Source organism: Pseudorca crassidens, chromosome 3 (assembly GCF_039906515.1).
Source record: "Pseudorca crassidens isolate mPseCra1 chromosome 3, mPseCra1.hap1, whole genome shotgun sequence".
Classification (NCBI taxonomy): Eukaryota; Metazoa; Chordata; class Mammalia; order Artiodactyla; family Delphinidae; genus Pseudorca; species Pseudorca crassidens.
In genome coordinates, this window is record NC_090298.1 from 136,125,842 (window position 1) to 136,150,346 (window position 24,505).

General features: G+C 59.6%; 3 protein-coding genes across 25 annotated transcripts; 1 reads left to right on the forward strand and 2 right to left on the reverse strand.

Annotated features, from left to right (window-relative positions):
* Positions 1 to 300: 300 nt before the first annotated feature.
* Positions 301 to 10,721, reverse strand: GJC2 (gap junction protein gamma 2). 8 transcript variants are annotated; one of them, XM_067732490.1, is made up of 3 exons: positions 9,758 to 10,721; positions 2,519 to 2,611; positions 301 to 2,344 (listed from the first exon to the last, which is right to left on the reverse strand). In XM_067732490.1, the coding sequence occupies exons 1-3, from the start codon at positions 10,040 to 10,042 to the stop codon at positions 1,310 to 1,312; spliced, it is 1,413 nt and encodes a 470-aa protein (XP_067588591.1). In that variant the 5' UTR covers positions 10,043 to 10,721; the 3' UTR covers positions 301 to 1,309. The 8 variants fall into 8 exon arrangements, with proteins under 8 accessions (XP_067588591.1, XP_067588596.1, XP_067588592.1 ...); XM_067732495.1 differs by lacking the exon at positions 9,758 to 10,721 and adding an exon at positions 9,094 to 9,751; XM_067732491.1 differs by lacking the exon at positions 2,519 to 2,611.
* A 133-nt stretch (positions 10,722 to 10,854) lies between these two features.
* GUK1 (guanylate kinase 1) lies at positions 10,855 to 20,119 on the reverse strand. 8 transcript variants are annotated; one of them, XM_067732503.1, is made up of 9 exons: positions 19,905 to 20,046; positions 19,289 to 19,441; positions 13,614 to 13,727; positions 13,323 to 13,364; positions 13,114 to 13,210; positions 11,739 to 11,877; positions 11,580 to 11,664; positions 11,310 to 11,425; positions 10,855 to 11,169 (listed from the first exon to the last, which is right to left on the reverse strand). In XM_067732503.1, exons 2-9 carry the CDS (start codon positions 19,353 to 19,355, stop codon positions 11,134 to 11,136), a joined length of 696 nt encoding a protein of 231 aa, XP_067588604.1. In that variant the 5' UTR covers positions 19,356 to 19,441; positions 19,905 to 20,046; the 3' UTR covers positions 10,855 to 11,133. The 8 variants fall into 8 exon arrangements, with proteins under 8 accessions (XP_067588604.1, XP_067588612.1, XP_067588610.1 ...); XM_067732511.1 differs by lacking the exon at positions 11,739 to 11,877 and adding an exon at positions 14,336 to 14,387 and having other exon boundaries at positions 11,310 to 11,395; XM_067732509.1 differs by lacking the exon at positions 11,739 to 11,877 and adding an exon at positions 14,336 to 14,387.
* MRPL55 (mitochondrial ribosomal protein L55) lies at positions 20,074 to 24,168 on the forward strand. Of its 9 annotated transcripts, none has more exons than XM_067732519.1 (4): positions 20,074 to 20,212; positions 21,051 to 21,128; positions 23,330 to 23,534; positions 23,938 to 24,168. In XM_067732519.1, exons 2-4 carry the CDS (start codon positions 21,103 to 21,105, stop codon positions 24,085 to 24,087), a joined length of 381 nt encoding a protein of 126 aa, XP_067588620.1. In that variant the 5' UTR covers positions 20,074 to 20,212; positions 21,051 to 21,102; the 3' UTR covers positions 24,088 to 24,168. The 9 variants fall into 9 exon arrangements, with proteins under 9 accessions (XP_067588620.1, XP_067588623.1, XP_067588617.1 ...); XM_067732522.1 differs by having other exon boundaries at positions 20,147 to 20,212; positions 21,048 to 21,128; XM_067732516.1 differs by having other exon boundaries at positions 20,160 to 20,299.
* Positions 24,169 to 24,505: the final 337 nt, after the last annotated feature.

Here is a 24,505-nt window from a genome sequence, read left to right on the forward strand (position 1 = left end):
TCATTCAGCCATATCCCTCCCCTCTGGGCAGAGCCTGTTGCCTGGCACAGAGAGGCACCAGAGTGTCTCCAAGGAGCTGCAGGGGCTCAACCTGGGCCTTGCTCCCCAGATGGTCCCTGCAAAGTGGTTTCCTCTCCCAGCCATCCTAGAGCTGAGCCATGTGTCCCCAGAGGCCAGCGGTGGACACGTACACACACGCATATATGTGTACTCACACATATGTGCACACACCACACTCCCACATACATACACAAGCACACACACACATTTATGCGGACATTCATACACATACACATGTGGTTGTAAACAAAAGTTAGTTTTATTTCACTCCCTTTGGAGGCTGTGTCTGAATTGGACAGGGGGCTGGAGGGAAGAGGCTGTGGTGGGAGCCTCAGAGCGCCTTCCCCTAGCATGGGCAAAGCCATAGCCCCTCACCACCATCCTGTTGGTCTGAGTGGTAAGGGGGACCGATGTCTTTTCAGAACTTGAAGTATGTCCCAGAGGAAGGGGCCACGCCAGGCCAGCACAGGAGCTGGAGAGGGCATGGTCCCATCCACCCTGGGGCCCATGCAGGGCCTGAGCCCCAGATCTGCCTGGGCAGGGAACAGGAAGCAGGGTGCAGGTCCACTGGCACTCGAGGCAGCTCATGCTTGGGGCCTAGTGGGGGTGAGGCAGGAGGTGGTACAGACCAGGGCTGGGCGCAGGGGCCTCTGCCCACTGTGGTCTCTGTTTTCCCTTCTGTATAAGGAAGACCTGGCATTGCTTCCATCTCTGCAAGAACAAGAACCTGGGCTAGAAGAGTGTGGGTGCTAGGAAAAGAGCCCCATTTGCTGGGCAGGGAGTACTGTGGACAAGCACAGTACTCCCCAAGACCCAGGCCAAGCATCCCTGGGCAGTCGCACATGGGCTACTGCCGGGAAAGCGGGGCAGGAGCGGGTGGAGCTCTCTCCTGGAGGGCAGCCTTGTCCTGAGGTGGCCAGGGTGGCTCTGGGAGGGTGGAAATGCCCCAGCCACAGTCCCACCTACCCATCAGGGCTTATGGACCAGAGCTGGGGACCATTCGTGATTCCCAGGCCTACCTTCCCCACCCTATCCTGGATGAAGATGGGGCTCAGGCAGGGAGGGGCAGTGATGCAGAGCAGGCTGGTGCCCTCCGCCCCCTCTCGAGGTGGAGAGCAGCCACCTGAGGGGGAGGAGGAGGGTAGGTTGTGCTCTGCCCCTTAGGCGGTGTCCAGACCCTAGACTTCCTCCAGAGCCCTCCACCTCGGCCCTGGTGCGGAGGGAGGAGGAACAGCAACCAATGCAGGCCTCAGATCCACACGGTGGTCTTACCCTCCCTGCTGCTGCTCGCACTGCCCTTCTCAGAGCCCATCCTGGGTTTGGCCCCTGGCCGGCCCTGGCCCCCGGCAGTGCCCCCCGACGTGGCACTGCCCGACCCGGAGGCAGGGGCACCGGCCCTCGGGGGCCCCCGGGCGGTTGCTGGAAGGCCAGGGCCTGGTGGGCTGTCGAGGTCCCCAAGTGACCGCCGGTCCTGCAGCGCCTGCAGCGCCAGGTTGGCCAGGTCCTGATCGTGGGTGCGTGCGCGCTCAGCCGCGCGCACCACCAGGCTGTAGTCTGGCGGGCAGGCCAGGCCCGAAGGCGCGGCGGGGAGACCACAGGGCTGCTGGCGAGGCATGGGGCCAGGGGTGGTGGGCAGGGGGTGGCGGCTGCGCACAGCGTCTTGCGCGCTGCCCAGGCCCAGGTGCGCCATCTCACAGAGGTTGAGCACCAGGCAGAGGCAGCTGACCACGTACATGACCAGCAGGAAGACCGTCTTCTCAGTGGGTCTCGACACGAAGCAGTCGACCACGTGCGGGCAGGGCTGGCGGCTGCACGCGAAGAAGGGCCGCACCTCGAAACCATACAGCAGGTACTGGCCCACCAGGAAGGCCACCTCGAAGGCGGCCCGCGCCACCAGCTGGGCAACGTACACGCGCATTAGCCCCTCGCGCTGGATGCGCCGCCGCCCGTCATGCTGACCTGCCGGGCCTGGGACCCCGGTCGCCTTTGTGTCCCCTCCTGCGCCCTTGGCGGCACCCACGTCCTCAGCCTCATCATCTTCGCCCAGGCCCTCGGCCGCGCCCGGATCCTCGTCCTCTTCACCCAGGCCCAGCATGGGCTCCTCTTCGCCCAGGTCTGTTGGCTCGGGCCAGCCTGGGTGGGGCGGTGGGGGCAGGGGTGCACGGGGCGCGAGGCGGCCTTGTCGGCGGCGTGAGGCGCGGCGGCGCTCGTCCTGTGAGGCGCGGGCCAGGCGGTGCACAGCATAGCCCAGGTACATTACGGAGGGCGTGGAGATGACCACAATCTGGAAAACCCAGAAGCGCACGTGGGACAAGGGTGCAAAGGCGTCGTAGCAGACGTTGTCGCAGCCCGGCTGCCGCGTGTTGCACGTGAACTTGGTCTGCTCGTCGGAGTAGATGGACTCACCGCCCACCGCCGTGAGCACGATGCGGAAGACCACGAGCACCGTGAGCCATACCTTGCCCACGAACGTGGAGTGGTTGTGGATCTCTTCCAGCAGCCGCGTCAGGAAGCTCCAGCTCATGTTGGTCATAGGGGCGGGGGATGGGACCTGCAGGCCATGAGCAGGAGCTCAACCTGGGGCGAGGGTAATGGGGGCAAGGGCTGGTGGGTTGGGAGGGTGTACAGTGGCACCTGGAGCGCCACCCTCACCTAGGGTCCTGACCCTGCCCTAGGAGGGATCAGCAAGAGGCCGGGGCCTCTGCAGCCAGAGGATAGACCCTACAAGGACAGACAAGGGGCCTCCTTCTCTGGCTGAGCACATACCCTTGCTCCCCCCAAAACCCGACTCTAGGTCCCTGTGGCCTGGAGCAGGGCCAGCCCTCCTGCCCTCCCCCAGCTCTCTAGGAAAGCCCAGTGCCGTGCAAGCTGTGTCCCTTACCCAGCCTCTGGGGACCTCACCCCAGGCCCTGAGAGCCACAGGGAGTCCACTGGGTGAGCTGCCTTCGTAAGGTCAACCAGAAAACGGACCAGCCTCGCTCAGAGTCTGGGCCTCACCTCAGATGCCTGCTCCCACCTTGCAGCACCCAGGTTGCTGGATTCCTATTGCCAGCATGCCAGGGGCCCACCAAGGGCTGGGCCTGCAGCCTGCCTGGCCCCCCAGCTCCTCAGCCACTCCATTCCCCATCAGCCCACAGTTCTCCAGGCCCCTAGACCCAGTGGCCCTCAGCCCCCAGCCTCCTAGTCTAGCCTTCTCATCACCCCCTAATCCCATCCATCCCCAGACCCAACGGCTCTGTCAGCCTCCAGCCCCTGTAGCCCCCAGCCCCACCAGTTCCAGACGCCCCAACAGTGGGCCCCCCTTCCTCCACATCCTGGACAGGGGCTCTGGTCCCCATCTCCACAAAGGACCACTGCCGTGCTGTTTGCGCCCCCCCACCCCCGCCACTGGTCCAGCTGTACCAGGGGCTGAGGCCTACCCTCCAGGCTGCTCCTCCCTCTTGTTCCAGCACTCCCATGTCCTCTGCACATCCTGGCTGGGGGGTGAGGGGGTGAGCCCAGGTGTCTGTTCAGCGTGGCACCATGTGCAGCGAGGCCCACAGACACTGTAAGGCACACACACAACCACACTCGGGCACCTGTGACACTCGGAGACAGCCATGTGGCCACTTACCACGTCCCAGACCAGTGCTCCTTCTAGATCAGCTACCCCTGAGTGAGCCTGTACCTAGAAGGGGCTCAGTGGGCAGGACCAGACACCCCTGTACCCCTGCACCTCTAGGGAGGGGGCTGCAGCCTCCTAATGCCCACCCTCCCTCCTCCACACCAGTACCTGCTCCTGGGTAGTTTGGAGGCAGAAGACCCTTGAGTATCTGATGCTTTTGGCCCCCTCCTTCTGGAACAGGCCTGGGAGGCAGCGTGGGCAGGTGTGGAATGGAACAACAGGGGCATTCAGGGCTCCGGGCCCTCTTTATGGAGCTGGGGCCTCTCCCGGGGCAGGAGGTGGGGGCAGGAAGAGGGGGCAGCCGGGGTTCCTGGGGAAGTGACCCTATTTCCTCACATCTGTGTGCAGCGCCCCCTCATAGCCACACACATGCAAACACTCACAAGTGCACATGCAAATACGTTCACTCAGACACACATGTGCATACATATATATACACACACTCACATGTGCAATGCACTCATGCACAGGCACACACATTTACAGGTACACAGACTGGCACATGCCCAGCCCTTCAGGGCCATCTTTGATATACCTCTGCCTCAAGGAGGAATGAGCATGAGGGTCTTGATGTCCTCAGCTGGCTGTGTTTCCTCAGCTCTAACTTCAGCTCTCCTTCAGGACCTGTCCCCAACCCTGACCTCAACAGTCCCACACCCCAGGAGGCTGAGGCCTATAGTCCCACCACGCAGGAACCCAGAAAAGGGATGGCAGAGCATCCCCCACTTCTCTCCCCTCCAAGATGGAGCCCAGTGGAGAAATGGGAGGGAGGGTGGGGGTGCCAGGGCAGTCCTGATCCCTTCTGTGTGGTATTTAACAACTGGCCCTCGGTGGAAAAGCCTTGGTGTAGTGTTTGCTGACTCCCGTGGTGTAAATGCGCCCACCAGGCCCATGAAAAGCTCGAGGAGACACTCACGGGGGCGGGGAGTGGGGGGTGAGGGCAGGGTTCTTGAGACCAGCTCTAGCATGGCACTGGGTGGACCCTGCCCTGGGGTGTGAAGGATGGCACTTTGCCCTGGGGGGCTGACCTGGGTGCACTCAGAGCCCCCCCAGAGATAAGTCGTGTGGAGGAAAGAGGGTGCAGGCCCTGCAGGCTGTCAGCAGAAGGGGACAGCCTGGGCAGCAGGAAGGGTGAGCAAACCTCCTCTCTTCCTTCCCCCTGTGCCAGTGGGGGAGCTCAGGCACCCTCTGGGTGTGGAGCAGAGGCTCTGGCTCTTCAGACCCAAGGGCCCGTGCCTGCGTGCTGTGTACATGTGTGTGCAGGGCCTGTGTCACACACGCAGTCACGGCGGGGTCATTCCATGGTCAGGGGGCTGATGCTGACCAGCTATGGCCTGGAGGAGCCCAGGCCCTCAGTGCCATGCGCAGGGGTCCCCCAAATCCAGACTTCTGGTGCCAGCTGCTGGATCGGCACACGGATGCCAGCAGGCACAGCAAACCGCAGAAGACCAGACCCAAAAACTTCCCTCCAAAGCGTCTTCCTCTCAGATGGGCTTATCCTGGACGGCTCTCCGCTCAGCACCCCCTCCGCTTCATCAGCAAAAACCCTGAACCGGACTCCGCCGGGTCCTGCCGCTCCCTGGGCCTGCCTCGCTTCTGCCAAGCACCTTAGGAAGCCCATCGACCTGTGCTCCTGAGACTCCCCCCGACTTTGCAGTAAAATGCCAAGCGCACCTGGTCCCAACGCACCAGCACCCGCATTCTGCTCCCACACAGGCGGAAACCACCCCTGCTGGGGCTTCTGCTACGCCGCAGTCCCAGGAGCGTCCACGCCCCGCCCACACTCCCGCTCCACCCCACTCCACGCTGAGCCTTGCCCCCGGTCCTGTCTCTCCACCCGATTGCCTCTGAGGCCAGCCCACCACCCTGCTATTATAGATTGGTTTATAGATTGTTGCCCAAGGTAGAAAATGTATGAGACCCCACTGATACAAATGATACAATAACTAACTAAATGGGGGAGAAGGGAATTCTGAATAATTCATGTAGTCACTGTGACCTCAAGGAGGGTGCTCTTCCAGAGAGCACAGCAAGGAGGGAGGGAGGAGTACAACCTGACAGACATCACCTCAGGCAGGTGGCCGAGGTCCCCACCTGCAGGGAGGAGCCAAGTTGAGAGCACAGACCTTGCTGCCCCAGAGGCTTCTTCCCAAACCCTCACCCCAGGCGATCATGAGATACATTGACACAAGTTCCAGCAGGGGCTTTTACAAACTACCTGACCTTCAAAATGCCAAGGGCATCAGTAACTAGTGAAGTCTGAGGGAGTCACCCCCAAGAGGGACCAAGGAGACACGAGGACAGTCACCCCTCCCCCTGGGGACCTTGGGACAGCAAAAGGACACATGGAAAAGTGAGGAATCTTTGGCTAATGGCAATGTATCAATATTGGTGCACCAGTTGTGACAAGCACATCACTGCGAACTGAGTTTGGGGGCAAATGAGAACTCTCCCTGGTCTCTTTATAGCTTCTCTGTAAATCACACGTGTTGTAAAATTAAAAACCTTATTTAAAATGGTTTCCTACTCCATCACTTCAAGTTCCCTCTCCCTGTCTTGTCCCATCTGGAACGTATTTCTCTATGTCTGGAAGCTTCAAGCACAGAGCTGGGAGTTTTGCTTGTGACCTGTCCTGGGGCTGTGGGATGCAAGAAGGACCCCAACACAGAGATGGGGCAGTGGGAGGCAAAGGCCAGGCCCATGGCTGCCCAGTGCTGATGGCAGGCAGCCAGTGGGAGCTTGGCTCTGGGCTGGGCCAGCAGGAGAGGAGGGTGTGTGAGGGGGTGCTGGCCCCTCAGGGAACAAGGCCCTGGCATTTGCTGGGACCTTTGTTCAGAGGGAATCTCATCCAAAGCTACATATTAGAGCAAGTGCGGATGGGGGCCACTCAAGTGGGATCCAGGACGAGGTTTGGGGAGAAGGGGCCCAGGTGCACCTGGGTGTCAAGGTCTGGGAGGGGGCAGGCCTGGGAGTGTTCAGTAAAGGGTGTGGGGTCGGGGGAGGGAGGGGTGACTGGGCAGGGTGCAGGGCACACATGGGGGATCCCCATGAAGGGGGCTGGGGTCATCTTCACCAAGTTGCCCAAGGAGGCACCCTATTGGGAGGAGAGTGATAGGCAGGCACCATGGGCTCCAGTGGGCATCAGGATGACTTGTGCTGGGGTGAGCTGGGCCCTGCACACCTGGTTCTGGCACCAATGGAGTGGCTCCTGCAGGGGTGGGCAGCTGGGCTCTCCCCGCTTCAAGCCCCTTTCACCCCTGGGTCTGAACAAAGGTCCTGGGCTGGTGGTGGGGGGAGTGGTCAGAGGCTGAGAACCAGAGATGCCCAGTGCCTCCTCCTGTAGTAGTGAGGTCAGGGCCTGCCCAGCCATTTCCTTTCCATCCCTGGCCCAGCTTCCTCCCATGTGCCCCCTCTCATGGTGGGTGGACTTCCTCTGGCTGAGGTGGGGCTGCCTGGCTGCCCCACCCCCACCCCCCCAGAGTGGAGTGCTCAGCTCACTAAGAGGACTGGTGGAACCCTTCCCTGGGAATCTGGGCATCTCAGATAACCTCTTTCCCTTCTTGAGGACTCAGATTCCTGCACGTACCTGGCACTGGGTGGTCCCTCCTCTACACGAGTACCTACAAGTAGCCCAAGGCGGACTCAGCCCTGGGAGACTTGAGGCCTTACATCAGGGACCAGGGGCTGCTCCTGCACTCCACCCACCTCCCAGGCTAAGGTCTCCCTCCTGCTGCTTGCCTACCCACCCACTGAAGTGCCCTGTGGGGGAGAGTTCTTACTCAGAGAGTGGGGCTGCAGCACTTGCCTTGCTCAGTCCCCAGTGCTGTATGCCTGAAGAAATCTGATTTCTCTCCACCTCCACTAGTCCCCAGGCCTCCCAATGGTGGCCTCCCTCACAGCCTGGCCTTAGGATGCCCACGAGGTCTCCCCCTTGTCAGTTTGGTAGTGGTTCTGTGGGTTGTCTTCCATGTCCCTCCCTCCCTGTGCCCCTGTCCCAGATGCCCCAGTTGTGTCCTGCCTGAACCCCCTGGCCACTGAGAGGTGTGCACCCGCCCCCAACCCAGGTGCCCAAAACCCAGACCCCAGGCCTGGGGACCCTCTGCCACATCCATCCACCCCCAGCAACTCCAGTGCACACCACAGCCTCCCACAGTGTAGACACCAGCTAGTGACCAGGTTCCCTTCCCAGTCCCCTACCCCCATCTCCCCTCCTGCAGGCACCCCAAGGTGGGGACACAGGCCCCACTGGGTTGGGTCCCAGGGAGCCTGGGGCTCTCAGCACAAAACCCATATCCTCAGAGGTCCTCAGGAACTTCCTGACCTGCTCCTGCCCACCTCAGAGCTGACCATGTCTGGACTCCCTCCCTCTAACAACTGCATACCCACACTTATACACGCATTTGCACGCCCACACACTTCATCCTCACGCTCAGGCACACACACGCACTGCCTTCTGCCTTGTACTGCTCCAATGGCCTTCCTGTGGGAAGCTCCCTCCACAGCCAGAAGAGTGAGGTGTCCCTACTGCATGCTCAGTGCCCCCAATCACACAAACGCTCAGCAAATGCCAGTGGGATGATTCAACGTCTGAGGCAATGGAGCCCTGCCTGGAAGCTCTGGGGAGGGTTGGTGTAAACCTGAGGTGGGAGGGCCCTCCTCCCTCCCAGGGCCTCTGGAGGTGCAGGTGGCTGGGCTGGTAACCACGTCCCATGGTGACCTTAGGACATGGCACTCTGGGTCTGTGGAGGAACGAGGGGGCCCCCTCTCTTCTCTGCTCCAGCCTGGAACCTGGGAAGTGAGGGGCCTCCTGCAGGAGTGGAGGGTGCGGTGGGGACAGGCCTAGGGAGTGAGTCATGGTGGCGCAGCCTGTACCGCTCCTGCAGCCAGGCCAGGAACTGCTGCTACAGGGTGGCCTGGGCCGTAGAACCCTGGGCTTTGGCAGCGGGAGGTGTCAGGAGGAGCAAGGGTGTGAGGCTGAACCAGGACCCCTGCCCAAGCTCGGTGCCCCCTCAAGGACCTCCCCAGGCATTGCTGGCCAAGGGCAGGACACTGTGCCCCTCGGACTCCATGGGGTGCCCACATTTTCAACCCCTCCTTCAACCCTCCACCCTGATGCAGCCCAAAACACCGCGTTAAAGCCACTGCAGGCTCTGCCCCCTCAGTGTGTGGCAGTGCCACTCTCTCTGCCCTGCATACCCCCCTCCTGCCCTGAACACCTGTTGTGTCCACCTGCTCCTCCAACAGCCGGGCATACCACAGGACCAGCTGCCGCCCGTCAGCCGTGCTGCCCCTTGTCGGGACCCCAGCCCAGTCCCGCTCCCCATTCATGTCCAGCCACCCTGCACGCAATCCACATCCAGACAACTCACATCTGTGGCGCAATGGGTGCTGCTCCTGGAGAACAGGAGTCTGTTCTGCTCTGCTAACCTCCAGGACCCAGATCTGAGGACGCAAGACCTAGCAGGTGGCCACAAGGGTTTAGGAGGTGCCCGTGGCCACATAAAGGCTAAACCAAGAGCAGTGTGGACAGCAGGCAGGTGTACCAACTACAGCTTGTCTGCCCATGTGGAAGAGTTGGGGCTCCCCAACCTCCCCCCAGGGCTGAATAGCTCAAGGCATCAGCCTCTGGATACACTGCAGCTGCCTAGCTGGCAGGGGCTGGCCAGTCCCACATGGCCTGAGGGGTCCCAGCTGCTCTGAGGCCCACCCCCTTCCCCCCTTGCTCATCAGCTGGCCTGAGCAGCTTCTGGGGGAGGGGGAGGGGCAGACTTCTGCCTCTACCTCCTCCTACCCTTGAGTCTTACTGCAGCTGAATCACCACCCAGACTGATGGCCCTGTGAGGGCAGTGGGCCTGAGATGGACAGACCCCCAGAATGGAGGGCCACCCGACCAGGCTCAGCACCCGTTATCTCCTGGGGTTGGCTGTTCCAAGAGAGTTGAGTCCAGGCCCCTGAGACCCTGGGCCCAGAGTAAACAGGGTGCTGCTCAGCCCCAAAGGGCACCCCAAACCTGGTCCCCTGGTGGTACCCTACCTTTTCCAGGCCAGGAAACAAGTCCTTCTGAGCCCTTCCACCTGCTGGCCGGCTGGACACCAGCCCTCCTGAGGGTGTGCACCCGGCTAAGTCCAGGGCCCGACCCGACCCAGGGCCACCTCTCACCACCAAGCACAATGTGGGGGGAGGGCCTTCAAGGGCTCCATTGTTCCCCCTGAGGCTCGGGGTCTGAATCCCTGATTGTCCCTGGGGCTGGATGGGTCCCAGAGAGGGAACCAGTCTCTCCCAGGCTGTACAGTAGGTCAGGAGGCAGCCCAGTCCCATTTCACTTGCCCCCAGGCCTAGGGGCTGCCCAGCGCCCCTCTGCCCACCGTCCAGTGTCCAGGCCCAGCTCCCGCCTGCCCTCCGCTGTTCATCTGGACTTTTGGATGGAGCCCAGCCTTTCTATTTGTCTGGGTTCCCTGCCTCCTCCAGGTCTGCATCCACCATCTGTCTGGGTTCCACCATAGGAGCATGGCCTGGGCATGGACCAGGGCTCAGGCGAGTGCCTCCTGTGCCTAGTACAACTCAGCTGCCCCAACTTGAGATGGGCAGCTTTTGGAGGTATCTTCTGAGACTCCACAGAGCCTGGAACCCTAACAGAGGCCCCCAGGTGTCTTCCCTGGGCAGGCCTCTCCAGGAACATTACGGCCGGCCAGAGCCCCAGTGGGCCATGCACAAGGCCCCCAGATGCAGAGGTCCATCCTCTGTAGTCTCAGTCCCTCCTCAGGTATGCAATGTCTGTCCCTCTGCCACCATCAGCCCAGCTCAGGGACCAGGAGGAGTGGTTCATGCAGGATGAGCCCCCAGGACCTTCTGACCCCGGCCTCAATGGCAACTCAAAGAGACAGTGGGGGATGAGGCCCCGCACCCACCTGGTGGGAGCCCTGGGCAAGTAGCGTGCAGCGGCTCAGGGGCAGCCCTCTCTAGGGGCCGGCAGCCCAGAGCAGCAGATGTCAGATGGATGCTGCTGCCCAAGGACCTCCAGGGGCTGGCCAGTTAGGGCGTGGTTGCCAAGAGCAGGGTGGGGTGGGGGGTGGGTCTGGAGTGGTATACCGTGGCCCCACCCACCCAGGGCCATGATCCAAGGGCTCAAGGACACTCTAACCCAGCAGTTTTTTATTTGGATGTTGGCCCAGCTTCCATGGGAGGGGGGTTGATAGGGCAGGGTGGGGAGGAAGCCTAGAAATGGACATGGGGAGAGGGGGTGAGAGCAAACTCCTCCAGTCACGGTGGGGGAGTGAGGGAAGATAGGCAGCACCCCAAACCCTGGGTGCTAGCTGAGGTGAGCAGAGCCACCGCCGGAGATCCTGGCCCGCTGCGGGTGGGTGCCAGGCCCTAGGCCCCACCTGAGGAGTTATAGCCGGTGGACCTGCTCAGGAGTGACCAGTTGCTTGAGCCTTCTTTATTTCCTGCCGGGGAGAAAGGAAGAGAGGCTGGGAAAAGGAAGAGGGTCTCGCCCAGGGCCTGGGGCCGCCATATCACCTGTCCCAGCCTATTTTCCCCGTTTGCCAGACAGAGGTCTGAGGCCCCACCTCCACCCCCAGCCCACCTCGGAGAGCGCCTCCTTCAGGGCCCAGTAGGCCTTGTCCAGACTGTCGTTGACGATGATCAGGTCAAACAGGCCGGGCTCCTCGCCTGAGGGTGGGGGCAGGGTCAGTGGAGGCTCTGGTGACAGAGGAGGGGGTCCGGGGACCCTTCACGTGGACCACAGTGCTGGGTGATGGCTCCAGCCCTCCTCTGCCCCTTGCTGGGTGGGACTGTTCTACTGTGGGGGTTGGAGAGGGTCCAGGGACACGGAGGGATAGGTGCCCACACTCACTGCTCTCCATGTCAGCCCGGGCAGCAGCCAGACGCTTAGCCAGGCTCTCCTCCGTCTCTGTGTTCCGCTGCCGCAGCCGCTGCTCCTGAGATGAAGTATGAAAGTCAGAAGGTCAGAGCCTCCAGGGTTGCCCCCCCGCCCTCCTCCCTCAGCCCCCACCAGGACATCCAGTGAGGGTGGCTGCACAAAGATGTAGACGGGCTGCAGGTCGGTCTTCTTGATGTTGCGCACGCCCTGCAGGTCCACATCCAGCACGCAGATGCGGTTCATGGCCTGCACGGCCCGCACAGCTGCTTTGCTGGGGGATGATAGGAGGGGGTTGCTCAGCTGTGGGCTCCTGAGGCCCTAGCAGACCCCACGGCCTCGAAGAGCCTCAGTGGGACCATCTACTGCCCATCCCTTGCTCTGGGCCTCTCTGGGGGTGCCCACAGGGGCCCACCCTAACTGTGGCATCTGTTCCCTCTTTCTGGAAGTACTCCCTGAGCAACCCTTGCACAAGGGGGCCCTCTGCTGGTCTGGTGTGGCAGTAGGGAGGGGCGCCTTCAGACCCTGGCCCAGGGCCTCTCCTTCTCCTGGCACCTGCTCCCAGGCCCCACACCACTCCATCACCCCAATCAGTCCCACCCGCCAATCATGCCTCCAGAAGTTTCTGGCATCACCCCCTGGATCGTGCCCTCAGGCTAGCGATGGCGACCACCCTCCCATATCCTGCATGCTGGGGCCCTGCTTGGAGACGGATGCCCTGGCTATGGCCCCCACAGAACTACACGGCACGCCCTTGGGCTTCCTCATCCCCGGCCACCCTTTGTAGGCCTTGGCCCCTCACCCTAGGGTCACCACGTGCCACGTGCTCCTCATCCACTGGGGGCACTGCCCCTCAGCAGGCATTGAGTGTCCCAACAGTGGCCAAATGACCCCACTTGGCAGCCCACCACTCTTCCCATCTGCACCTGGGGCAGAGTATGCTGGGTCCTGTGGGGTCCCTGCCTCACCCAGCTAGGTGGCTGAGGGACAGGCTATGCACAGAGGCACGCCTGCCTGTGTCAAGGCACTGCTTCCAGGCCTTGCAAGCCAGGTGCGAGGAGCCAGCAAAGACCCCGCTCTGGTGGGTTGTTGGAAGGGGCAGCTGCTGTTGTGCCAGGGACCCTCTCAGGCTACCCCAGGGGCTGGAGGTGGTGGTGGGGAAAAGTGCAACCTGTCGACCTATGAGACCCAGGTCCTCCAAGTCCTCATTGCATACCAGGCCCTCGTGTGGCCCACTGTTCTCACAGCAGCCTGGCCAGGTAGACACAAGTGGGGCTGGGCCAGGAGGGAGTGGCCCAGAGAGCCCTGACTGTGGCTCCATCCTGACCCCTGGGGGGCTGGGTCCCTTGCCCCAACTGCCCAGACAGCCCATAGAAAGAAACCCCCCACCTGGGGCCCAGTCAAGGGGACACCCGCTGCTCAGTGCCCACAGAGAGATACCCCTGCCTGGGCTGCCCACTCTAGGTTCCTGAGAGAACTGGAGGAAGGGAGGGCCCCAAGCATGGCTCACCTGGTCCCATACAAGTTCCCTGAGAACTCGGCATGCTCGATGAAGTCTCCAGAGGCAATGTCCCGCTGCATCACCTCCCTGGTCACAAAGTAGTAATCTGCAAAGGAGGAGGAGCTGATGGGGAGGGAGACTGAGGCCTCATGCATCACTCTGACAAAGGGAGGGCTGCTCCATTCCTGTGCTGGAGCACTGAGGCTGGCCAAGCTCACCTTTGCCGTTCTCCTCTCCTGGCCTCGGGTCCCTTGTGGTGTCTAGGAACAAGTACCAGTGACTGACTTGGGACAACACCTGGAGCCCCAGGCATCCCATCCCCAGGGCCTTGCCCACAGGGCCTGGCTCAGCCCATCTGGGGGTGTGGGAGAGGAGGCTCCAGGTTAGGGTCAGCAGTGTGGGGGCTTCCGCCCCACCGTGTGGGAGTGTGGGGGGCTTCAGAGCATGTCAGCAGGGGTCCCCGCCCCCAGCTTCCTTGAGACCCTCCCCCACCTCCCCTGGGGCCTCACGGGACACGCTGAAGCCGAAGATGCTGCTGTGTTCCTGCAGGAGTCTCTTCAGTAGGGTGCTCTTCCCAGCCCCTGAGGGTCCGCTCAGGACAACGGGCCTTGGTCCTGACATCCCTGTAGCGGGGGACGGGGGAGACAAATATCAGCAGGACCTTGCTCCCTATGGAAGTGGGCGAGGTGGCTGCAGTGCCCCCACCTCTGCCCCAAGTGAATTCACCCCAGAAACTGGGCAGAGCTGTGGGCAGTCACTCAGAGCCATGCTCAAACCCTGGCTATGCCTCCCTTTGGGCGTGCTACCTGGTAATACATGCACTGACCACAAATGTGTGGCCTCCCCAGCTGTCCACTCCTATCCCACCGTCAAGGAGCTCCTGGGAGGGGCATGTCCGGGTCCCAATTCCTGTGTCTCCTGGCACCACACCCCAGAGGTGCCCTTGGTCAAGGTCAGCGGAACCCAAGCTCTCTTCTGGGAACTTCCACTGAAAAGCAAGGGGCTGACCACAAACGACCACAGCTTCCTGACTCCCCTTCTCTGATCCTTGGGTCTCATGAAGCCAGCAGGAGAGCAATGGGTGCCACCCTCCCAGCTCATAGCACAGGGCTCAGACACCTGCCACAGGTGAACACGCCGAGGGCAGGAATAGTGGGGGAGCTCTGGAAGCATCAGCTTAGCCTGCTCTGTGCCCATCGGATCACCCCAGCACCCCTCATACAGGACCTACCTTCTGCGTGGGGTGCAGCCTCCGTGCTCACCTTGGGGCTGCTCGGGATGAGCTGAGAGGAGAGTGGTAATCCTTGCCTGCTCCCCACCCTCTAAGCACTAAATCCCTCCCAGGGCAGCCAGCACCACCTGCTCAGCAGAGGGCAAAGGCTGCTCCTCACCCTAGAGATGCGCACTTGCCCACCCAGCCACATGAACAAGACGGGCTGAGGAAGGTCAGGTGCATCTGGAGCCTCAGAAGACAGGAATTGAGGCAGGCACTGAGCTAGGGGGCTGGGAGGCTATGTGTTGCTCTGGAGGGAGACCCTGGGAGGGCGTGTGGTGAGCTGGCCTACACCAGCAGGGCTCTGTCTGTGGGGTGCCTGGTAAGGTGTGGAGGAGCAGTCAGTGGCCAGCAGACCAGCGATGAGGCCCAGGAGGGACAGGCCACTCTGCTTGGGGACACCCAGTCATCTAGCCCAGGGCAGCTCTCCAGCCGGGCCCCAGGTGGTCACTGCTTCCCTAATCCGCAATGAGGCCAACCTGGGTAATCTGGCTAAAGCATAGCTAGCTATTCTGGGACCATCATGCCATATGCAAACACCCCGGAGAAGGAGTCGGGAAACAGATACGTTCCCCTGCTGAAGAGAGATAGAAGAAATGGACCCAGAGGAGCTCATCAATTACCTGTCACTTCTAAGTGACCCGTTCTTAGTTCCCTTGTCTCTTCCAAGTTTCCTATGACAACAGTACACCGTTTTTATCTAGCAACGGTCCCACTGGACTCCCAATTCCTTTCTGGTGTCTTGACTTTCCCACCCAGACACAGTGCCACCATACAAATGCCCACATGTGTGTGTGTCCGACTCTAAGCCCACTGCTGTTGCTGCCCAATAGACCGCAGCCCCCGCCCTACCCTAAGGACTGGTGCATGGGAAGGTCTCATCTCTGGCTCACTGTTGGCCTTCACAAAGTTCCTTCCTTTGCAGAATGAATGTCCTGTGGGCAACCCAGCCCACCCCCCTGGGTCTGTCCTGACTTGACAGTGAGTGACCACGGTTGTGGAGAGAGCTACGTCGGGGTGGAGGGGCATAGGAGGACAGAGGAGATATTGGGGGCCAGTCAGCCCCTGAGTAAGGTTGCTGCTCCTAGAGGAGCCCTGGCAAGAGAAAGGCAATGGAGGCTGGGGTCTGCCACCACACTGCCTGGCCTCTGGACTGGGCCGAGTCACCGCCGCACACACACTGCCTCCCCACCTTGCAAGCAGGAGGGCTGTGGTTGTTCAGCAGTGTAGGTCTTCCCAGGACCCGGCAGCATGTAGGCGCCACAGGAATGTGAGTTTCTCCAGGGCGGGGGCAACATCAAGTGGACACATGGCAATGCTCACAAGAGATGGACCAGAAAGCCTACCTGGGCCTTGCTCACAGCAACAAATCCTCAACTCAGTGGATGCAGCTGGTGCCTTCTGGATCCAACTTGGGGTATCCACCTCCAGGGAGGGGAGGACCCATCCTGCTTATCTATGAAGAAGCCCCTCAGGAACACTATGCTCCTTTGCCAACTTGAACAGGTGCCCCGCCCTCACGTCCCACAGCCCTCAACTGTAAACCTGCCAGCAACACCCAGAGGCTACATGGTCTTGACCTGCCCTGTGCCTCCAGGCCAGCACACAGGCCCCTAACATGTTTCCCTGGCAGTTCCTGCCCTGTTCCCCATGCCTGCAATCATGGCCAGATGTTGTGGTCATAAGCTCTAACATCTGGACACTGCAAACCTGCATAGGGAAGACATGTCTTCAATCAGGACCAAACACTACACGTGGAAGTCCCAGCGCCTGAAACCCTCAAGGAGCATGCTGTGCACAAGTCTTACTCATCATCTTACCTGGCTTCTATCTGGCTTTCTACCCCATGTTGTGAACCCTGGGGGCATGGGCACGGCACCTGCATCCCACTGAGACATCCCATCCCCAGCCCAACAACCACTGGCAGTAAGCAGCAGGTATGTATGCACGCATGGGGATTGGCTGATGGCTGCAAAGTTCACTCCCTGCCTGGGTCCAAATCATCACCCTACCCTGCCAGCCCACTCCTCACAGGGTATCCTCCTGAGCCCCAACCTGCCCCTCAAGTCCAGGCCCCAGGCCTTCCCAGTGCTGGCCATCCATCGTGCCCTCCTTCAAAGGTTACACTACTGATGACAAGGGGAGGGGGCACCCACCTAGCACCACTGCCTTGAGGTGGGTGGGATCCAGAGCCCTTCCTCTCGTGGGGCTCCTCCCTGAGGTCACCTCCTCTTAGCACAAGGGCCCGAGCCACAGTGACCACATTGGAGTGAACTAGCCCTGCAGAAGGCACTTGGGGAGTCGCTGGGTACTGGGCTCCACCCAGTGATCATGGTGATAGAGTGCTCACTAAAGCCACCTTTGACAGGAGCACACTCAGTGTGGGACAGACCTCAGGGCCTCTCAGTCCCAGTGATCAAATGTGCCAGATACCCCTGAGCCTGATTTTGGCCCCAGCAGCTGGTAGAACTGATTGGCAGTTAGGAATGCTCTGTATCCTCTACTCCTTGACTATTCCACCATTCTGAACCCCAGCTTCCTGGAAAGAAACTGGAAATTTCACAAGGACAGCAATAAGGATCAGGGATGCAATTTCTGTAGGAGTCGCTGGTGCAAGCCTGTGCATTCTGGAATGCTCTCTGCTGGAACCCCTCACGAGGAGCTCCTCAGGCAGCCCTGGAAGGCTTGCCTCGAGAAGCATTTCCTGCTCTCCTTCTTGCTTCCACCTGCCTTCCCGCCCTGTCCCAAGGGCTGGGCATGGCCACCACCCCACGTCCCTCCCCACTCCTCCATGAGACACTAAGACAAGGTGCAACCCTCTGAGGATACACAGAAGAGAAAGTCAAACCCCATCAGCCCTCTTGCGAAACACAAGCCACAAGACATGAGTTGATCTGGGTTAGGATAGCTGGTCATGCCCTATCCCCCAAAAAGGCTGTGTGGGACAGGAGGACTACACTGGCCTTGGCCTCAGATGCTCCGTGTGTGGGACATGTCCTGGCCCAATGACCTTAAGAAACCACTTAACCTTCAAGAACCTGACTTGAAGTGGGAGAGCCACAACGCAGCCAGCGATTTTCTTCTCACCTCCTCTCCCGGCAGTGGGGTGAGCCCATGCCTTCCCTGAGAGGAAGCCTGTCCTTCAAAAGTGTTGGCAAGAAGCCACACTATGGAGGACTCAGGCCTGTCATGGCACTACACAGCTGCATCTGGATCTCTTTCCATCAAGGAGAAGAACCGGGATTCAGTCCCACATGAGATCCTCAGTTCTAGCCCTAAGGGAAGGCAGAGGGAGCATGAAAGGGAAAGGGGTCCAGGACATACAAATCGTGGAGCAAGAAAAAGCCCAAGCCCTTCTGGTTGGGGCAGCGTTCACTCTCACAGAGAGGGGAACAAAGGTCAAGCACACCCAGGGTCAGCCAGGGACCAGGGAAAAACAAGGCCTGGAACATGCAGGCTCAGGCAGGGACCAGGGGAAATCAAGGCCCAGCACGCACAGGATCAGACACGGACCCAGGGGGAACAGAGGCCTGGTACACAGGTTCAGCCAGGGGTCAGAGCCCGACTGAAGAGCACCTGCCTCCATACCAGTGCCCCAACAGCTCACCCTCTGTGCTTCCCCTTTTCTCCTTGAGAACTGGGGTCACTTCCTTCCACCCCCAACCACATCATAATACCTTCCTTCTTGCTCTTCCTCAAATCCTCTGAACGTGTTTCTTGGGCTATGCTAAATGTGACGCAAACGATGGAGATCAACAGTTCAAGTGTTTAAAAAAAAAAGTTTGGGTGTGGCTGAAGAAAAATGTACAACTTCAGAACTTGCAGAATGTGCTCCTCAAATAAACTGCTGATCTTACCAGTTCCAGACAAAGGTCAAGGGCTGGATCAACGTGTTCTCAGAGTCTAAAGGAAAGCCCAAGCAAACTACACCTATCACTGGTGTGGCACCAACCCAGATCACAAGCTGGCCTGGTGTGTGCAGGCAAGTGTGTGGAATTCTTACAAGAAAAGGGCAGGGTGGGGGCTCACGTGGCAGGAAATTCAGCTTGTCAATGATAAGACAGGAAGCCACACCCACCCCACATCCGTCCTGGTGGCGAAGGTGAAGGTTTTCCTGGGTCCCTCACAAGTCATGGTCTGGGAAGTGAAAGAGTGACAGAAAAGTCCAGAAAAGTCCACATTTGGCCAGGCATGCTGCCAAGGGGCACTCACAGGGGACTCGTGCAAGGCTGACCATGAGAAGCACATCTTGGCCTCCCTCCTCCTGTCCCCGTGGGCCTCATCCCACACTGGCCAATCATCACCTGAGCTTCCACCTCCTCCACCCCCTATCAAAAGACATTGATAACATGTGAGGTGGCACCCCTCACTGCTCCTCCTCAAACCAACATCTGGGTGGAGACTCACTCCCTCTCACTGCTCCCAAAACAATGTCTAAAATCAGCAGATGGGCAGCTCCAGCAACCTAGACTTGAGGTGTCTTGTCCTGAGGGAAGCTGAACCCCAGCTACCATGCCCACGAGTCAGGAAGGCCTGCCACCAATAACCTGCTCCTGCGTGGAGTACCCATATCTGCAATGTCCAGCAGCGCTGGGCTGTGGGGCTGGCCAGGAACCTGTAGCAGTCCCAGGGGCCCTCCTGGCTGGGAGTCCTTGGAGCAGTCAGCTCTGCCCACCTAGGACGCCCCTGCGTTGGCAATATTTGGGAACCAAACATAGCACCAAAGCTGGACCACCGGGAGGGTTTCCCAACTGTTATCTGTGCTGCTCCTCTTGAGCTCGGGGTAGACTACATATGTCTACAGGCCGGGTGAGCTAATCGGGACTTCTGCGACTCTGCCATACCAGGGGCAACCTAAGGTCTTTCAAAACCCTGATCTCGCAGGGTTTTCGGCTCTGCTGTGTGGCCCACCTTGGAGAGGGGTGTCAGGCTGCTCCCCTCTCTGCCCCCACGCATACTGCAGGGTCCACAATGGCATCCAGCACTAAGTCCTCAAGCTGCAGGGGTTTTACAAGCTGTTTGGAGCTTCCCGTGCCAGGAGAATTTCCTCCTACATTTTGAGGACTGACACAGGGGAACCAGCTTTTAATTTGTCTAAGTAAAACAGTAACTACCAAAAGCAATTCTAAAACACAGACACACGGGATACAACTTCAAAGCGAAGGAAAGCCTCCCTGAATTTGCAAACTCCATGAGAAGACACACTACCCTCTCCTTGTCTACCCTGCTTTGCTCGCTCCGAGACGGAACTCTGGAAACCACTGAGGACCGCCGAGGGCAATTTCGGTGCCTGGCGGGATGACAGAATTCACGAGCACAGCCCCACGAGTCCCTCAGGCAGGTCCACGACACCGGCGCTCAGCACGGGCTCTGGCGGCCCCTCGCACGCAAGCAGCGGCGGTCCCCGTCTCTCCTCCGCGGATTCAGACAGCGACACGCGAGGCCGGGACCGGACTCCCCAGGAAGGCCCTCCCGTGGGCCTGCGCGCGCCCGGACCTCCGCCCCCACGCGAGGGGCCGCCACTCACCGTCCGAGGGGACCCGGCCCAGGGCGGCCGCCGCCAGCCCGGCCAGCGGGCGCCGCAGCATGAAGGGCCGCCGCCACCGCCCGCGGGGACGTACGTCACAGAGTAGCGCGGCGCCGGCCCGGCCTCTCTCCGCCCCTCAGAGAAGCACTTCCTCGCGGCGCCGGACCCGCCTCAGCCAGCGGGCAAGCTGGTCAGAGCTGCGCCGGCCTCGCCCCGCCTTTCAAGGCTGTACGTCAGCGCAGCAGGACGCTGCGCCCGCCGGATGACGTTGTGGCCGTGCCGCAGGAGAACTGAAAGCCGCGTTTACGGTGATTGTGGATTGGGCTCTGGCCAGTCCGGCGCCCGATTGGCCAGTGGCAGCCTGGCCGCTGGTCCTCGAGGCCGCTCCGGAGGCGGTGAGGGTGGCAAGTTGGTGCCGGAAAGGCGCCGCGTCGCGCGGGTTTTGGAGGGCTTCCCCCAAGGGAGGGTCCGGGCCCCGCCGCAAGCCGCCCTCGAGGGCGAGAGAATGGGCGGGTATCGCTTGGGAGGTTTATAGCATTTCGTTGTCCTGCTGAGTCACGTCCTAAGGCGGAAGGAAGCCTGCAGATGCCCTGCCCTGACTGGGGATAGCGAGGCAAACCTTCTCATCTCGGCCGGGAGGGCTCTTTTCCTGGGGTCTGAATGTCTGATACATCAGGTCTTCGACATTTGAAACAACTGGTTTGTCACCGCGGAAACCTGTTTCCCTGGGACTCAAGGTTTAGTAAGCCGCGGCTGCCCTTTTGTAATCTTTACCTCGCTGGATTTTGTGAGAATGCAATGACCTTGGAAAACAAGGTATGAGCTAGTCTTCGCCGTTTACGTTGCATTCCATCCTCAGAGTGGCTCCCCTGACTCAGCAACCCACCAGAAAGGTCCCGGGCCCTGCTGCAGACGTACTAAGTCAGAGTTTTGGGGAGTAGGACTGGGGCATCTCCGGGTCAAAAACGTTCCACAGGTGATTCTAATGCCAGGTCAGGGCTGGAAGCCTGATAGGTTACTGGGCAAGACTGGCACTGACCTGGTAATGTCTCGGAGACCAATTTGTTCCTGGCTGGGATTTGGTGAGAATCAGTTAGCTGGAAAAGCCTGCCTTTTAAAAAGATCTCTCATTTCTTTGCCTAGCAGGTCACACACTGGGCCAGTGACTGACCCTGGGCTTTCACGTGCTGCAGGAGGAATGGTGGCCAAGGGCAGACTGCTTGGGTAAGCACGGACTTCCAGGCCTCTCGGGACTGCTGTAATGGGGCCACCCAAAGAATGCCAACTCAAGAACCTTAGGGTCTGCTGCCTCAGGAAAACCTCCAGAGCCAGTGTGTTTATCTGGAGAATACATACAAGTACATATGTGTGGACACCTTAAGTGTTGAAGGAGGAATGGAAGTGACTTGTGAGTACCTGGCACCAAACAGATGTGATGGTGGTCACTGTCCTATTCAGAGCCTGCGGGCCAGCCATGGAGAAGATCATGGCCTTCCTTCTCTTACCACCAGAACTGCCTCCCCGTCTGCATGTTCCTCGCACTCCCTGGTCTCCCCCAGGTGAGAAGTATTGATGGAGGAGAAAATGAATGCAGGTTTTGAATTGTTTCTGTGGAATCTAGGGAGAGGGATGTGGCACCTGAAGCTGTGGGTTAGTATGAAAATGGAGAAGGGACTCGGGCTGCAGCGTTCCCAGGAGGGCCCTCATTGCTGGAGAAGGTTCATGTTAGAACTGCAGCTGCTGTTTGGTGGGAAAACATCCACTCTTTCCCCTCAAGCGTTGACTCCAGCCCCTTCCAGAAGCCTCCTGAGTCACCAACCCCAGGTTCTCTGGAGCAGCTGTGCCCTGGGCTCCCTGGTGCTGCTTAGGTACAGGCCCTGCCCAACTGACTGCAGGTTCCTCTGGTGCTGGAGTTTGCCCACCACCTCCTTTCTCCAGTCTTGCACTTTTGGAGGCAGGGACTGGATTCATTTTGCCAAAATTTACGAGCACTTAGCTAGGGAGGGTCTGGGACTTGATAGCAAATAAGATGCAATTCTTGCCCCAGGCCATCAGGCTAGTGGAGGAGATGGGCCCTCAGCCTGAGGTGTCAGCTGGGGAGTGCAGGGGGTGGTTGGAACCACAACCAAAGCAGAGGCTGCCATACTGTGGCTGTGCGTGGCCCATGTGCTCATGCTGGCTGCTTTGTGGAGAGGGAAGTCCTGAAAGTCTGGTGGGAGCTACTGAAGTGATGTGAATATCAGGTTTTTAGAATCACTACCCACAAAGCAGGAGAACTTAACTGGAATTGAAATGGGGACCAGGTGGGAGGCTGTTGGGAAGGTCTGCAATGATGTGACTGCCCATGCAGTGAGGGGTTTGGGAAAAGGCACATGGTGAGTGTGCAGGATGCCTGTCCACCGTGAGTGTTCAAAAGAATGCCAGGAGAAGAAGGTCACTTCCAGAGTACCCGACAATTCCAGGAAATTCTGGTACTTGTTTGAATGCATTCTTCCTCAAACCTGTGAGGGAAGAAACGGATGGACTGAGGCACAGCCTGGGGCTCTGAATTCAAGTTTGCATGAAAGCCAGCCTGGAAGGGACTTTGGGGCGGGGGGTCACAGGGAAAGGCTGGGACAGGGAAATCGAGGTCCCGAGTGGGTGAGACAAATGTGGGGTCACGTGGCTGGGTAGAGTGGGGCATGAAGAGTACCTAGCCCTTTCCTGTCACCTTGGAGCATGTGCTCTGCTGTGTGCGGGAGGGCTGAGCGCCCACCACACTCAGAAGCCAAGTGGACCAGTTGTCTCGGTCTGCTTGGGCTGACCTAGCAGAACACCACAGACCAGGCAGCTTAAGAAAGCTGGAAGTCTGAGATTAGGGTGCCAGCAGGGTTCTGGTGAAGTCTCTCTTCCTGGTTCAGAGATGGCTACCTTCTTGCAGTGTCCTCACATGGAGGAGAGAGTTAGCTCTCTGGTCTCTTCCTCTTATAAGGGCACCAATCCTACTGGGGGGACCCTACCCTCACGACCTCATCTAATCCAAATCACCACCCAAAGGTCCCACCTCCTGACACCATCTCACGGGGGGTTAGGGCTTCAATGTGTGAATGGGGAAGGGGGCGTGGGATGGACTCAAATGGTCAGTCCAAGCACCAGGTTTGCAGTCCCCTGGAAGTCAGCTTCCCACTCAATGTTGTAGTCTAGCACCCTAGCTATGGGGCCAGGCCTCACCAGAGACACCCACCAGGGTCCTGGCTGTGGACTCTGTCCTCACCCATCTGAGAGCTTTGTGGGCTCACCCCTGCAGCCTCTTTCTGGATGTGGGGTGGAGCTACTCTGACCACATCCTGCCCTGGTGCGGGTTGCTGTGTGCCCCCATAGGAGCTGGGCTGCGTGGCCACTCTGGTCCTGGCACCAACCGCTGACCAGCACGTGTGTGTCTGCAGCCTGCTCTGGCAGCGTGTGGTGACAGGGGCTGCCCTTGAGAGCCGCCGCCAGCTGTATATGTCCTCCCAGCGGGCTGATTGCAACAGAGCCTCACTCACTCGAGTGCACCGGCAGACCTACGCACGCCTCTATCCTGTGCTCCTGGTCAAGCAGGATGGTTCCACCATCCACATCCGCTACCGGGAGCCTCGACAGATACTCACAGTAAGCTTCCTTCCCCAACATTCCCCTGGGGTGCAGGTCTTAGCCTGTAGAAACTGCTCCTCTAGGGGTTCATGGGGTCAGAACCCACCATCACTGGACTGGGGAGGGAAGGCGAGTCATGGGTCAGAATTGTTTGAGGAGAGGGAGGAGGGTGACCTGGAGCTCACTCCACACATCAAGATGAGAAAGCAATAGTGAGGTGTGTATTCAAAAAACTATCACGTCTTGAGAAAACAAGCAGAAAAAGTTTTTTAAAAAATAAAAGCTTCAAAGGGAGAGAAAACCCAACAGAACACATAAGACCTAGACTGTGTGGTAGATGATAACAAGGTGAAGTGGAGACCCTGGAGAACATCCTAGTACACTCCACCTGAGCCATGTACACATCCCTTCCTCCCCGCAGATGCCCGTGGACCTGGACTCTCTGTCCCCAGAGGAGAGGCGTGCACGGTTCCGGAAACGAGAGGCCCAGGTCAAAGAGAAGGAGGAGGAGCCAGAGCTCGGTGACGACTTCGATGTGGAGCAGTACAAGCAGTTTTGGACCAAAAAGTGATGGTGCCTGGAAGCTGCTCTGACCGAGGGGGTTGCTATGGAGCAGGGAGGGGCATGTGTCTTTAAATCATGTGTTCACGAAGCTGTGTCCATCTTGTCTTTCCTTTTCATGTGCCCTAGCCTGAGGGTCTCTACAACTGAGCTGAATGGAGAGCTTAGAATCAGGTCAGTTGTGGTTTTAGGATGAGGTCCAAAGGGCATGTGATCCTTCAACAGTACTGAGGTCATGGGTGCTCTTCCTACTGCAGGGAAGCCTGGCCACTGCTGTACCTGCCCCTCTGGGTCCTGGAGCCCCCTTGGTTCTAGCGCTGCCTTCAGCCTCAGGGCACCAGGGACTCTCCTGGGGAGCACAGTGGCCACCAAAAGTAGGTGGGAGGAGCAGGGTGTCTGGGATCCAAGGACATCTGCACCTAGCCTAC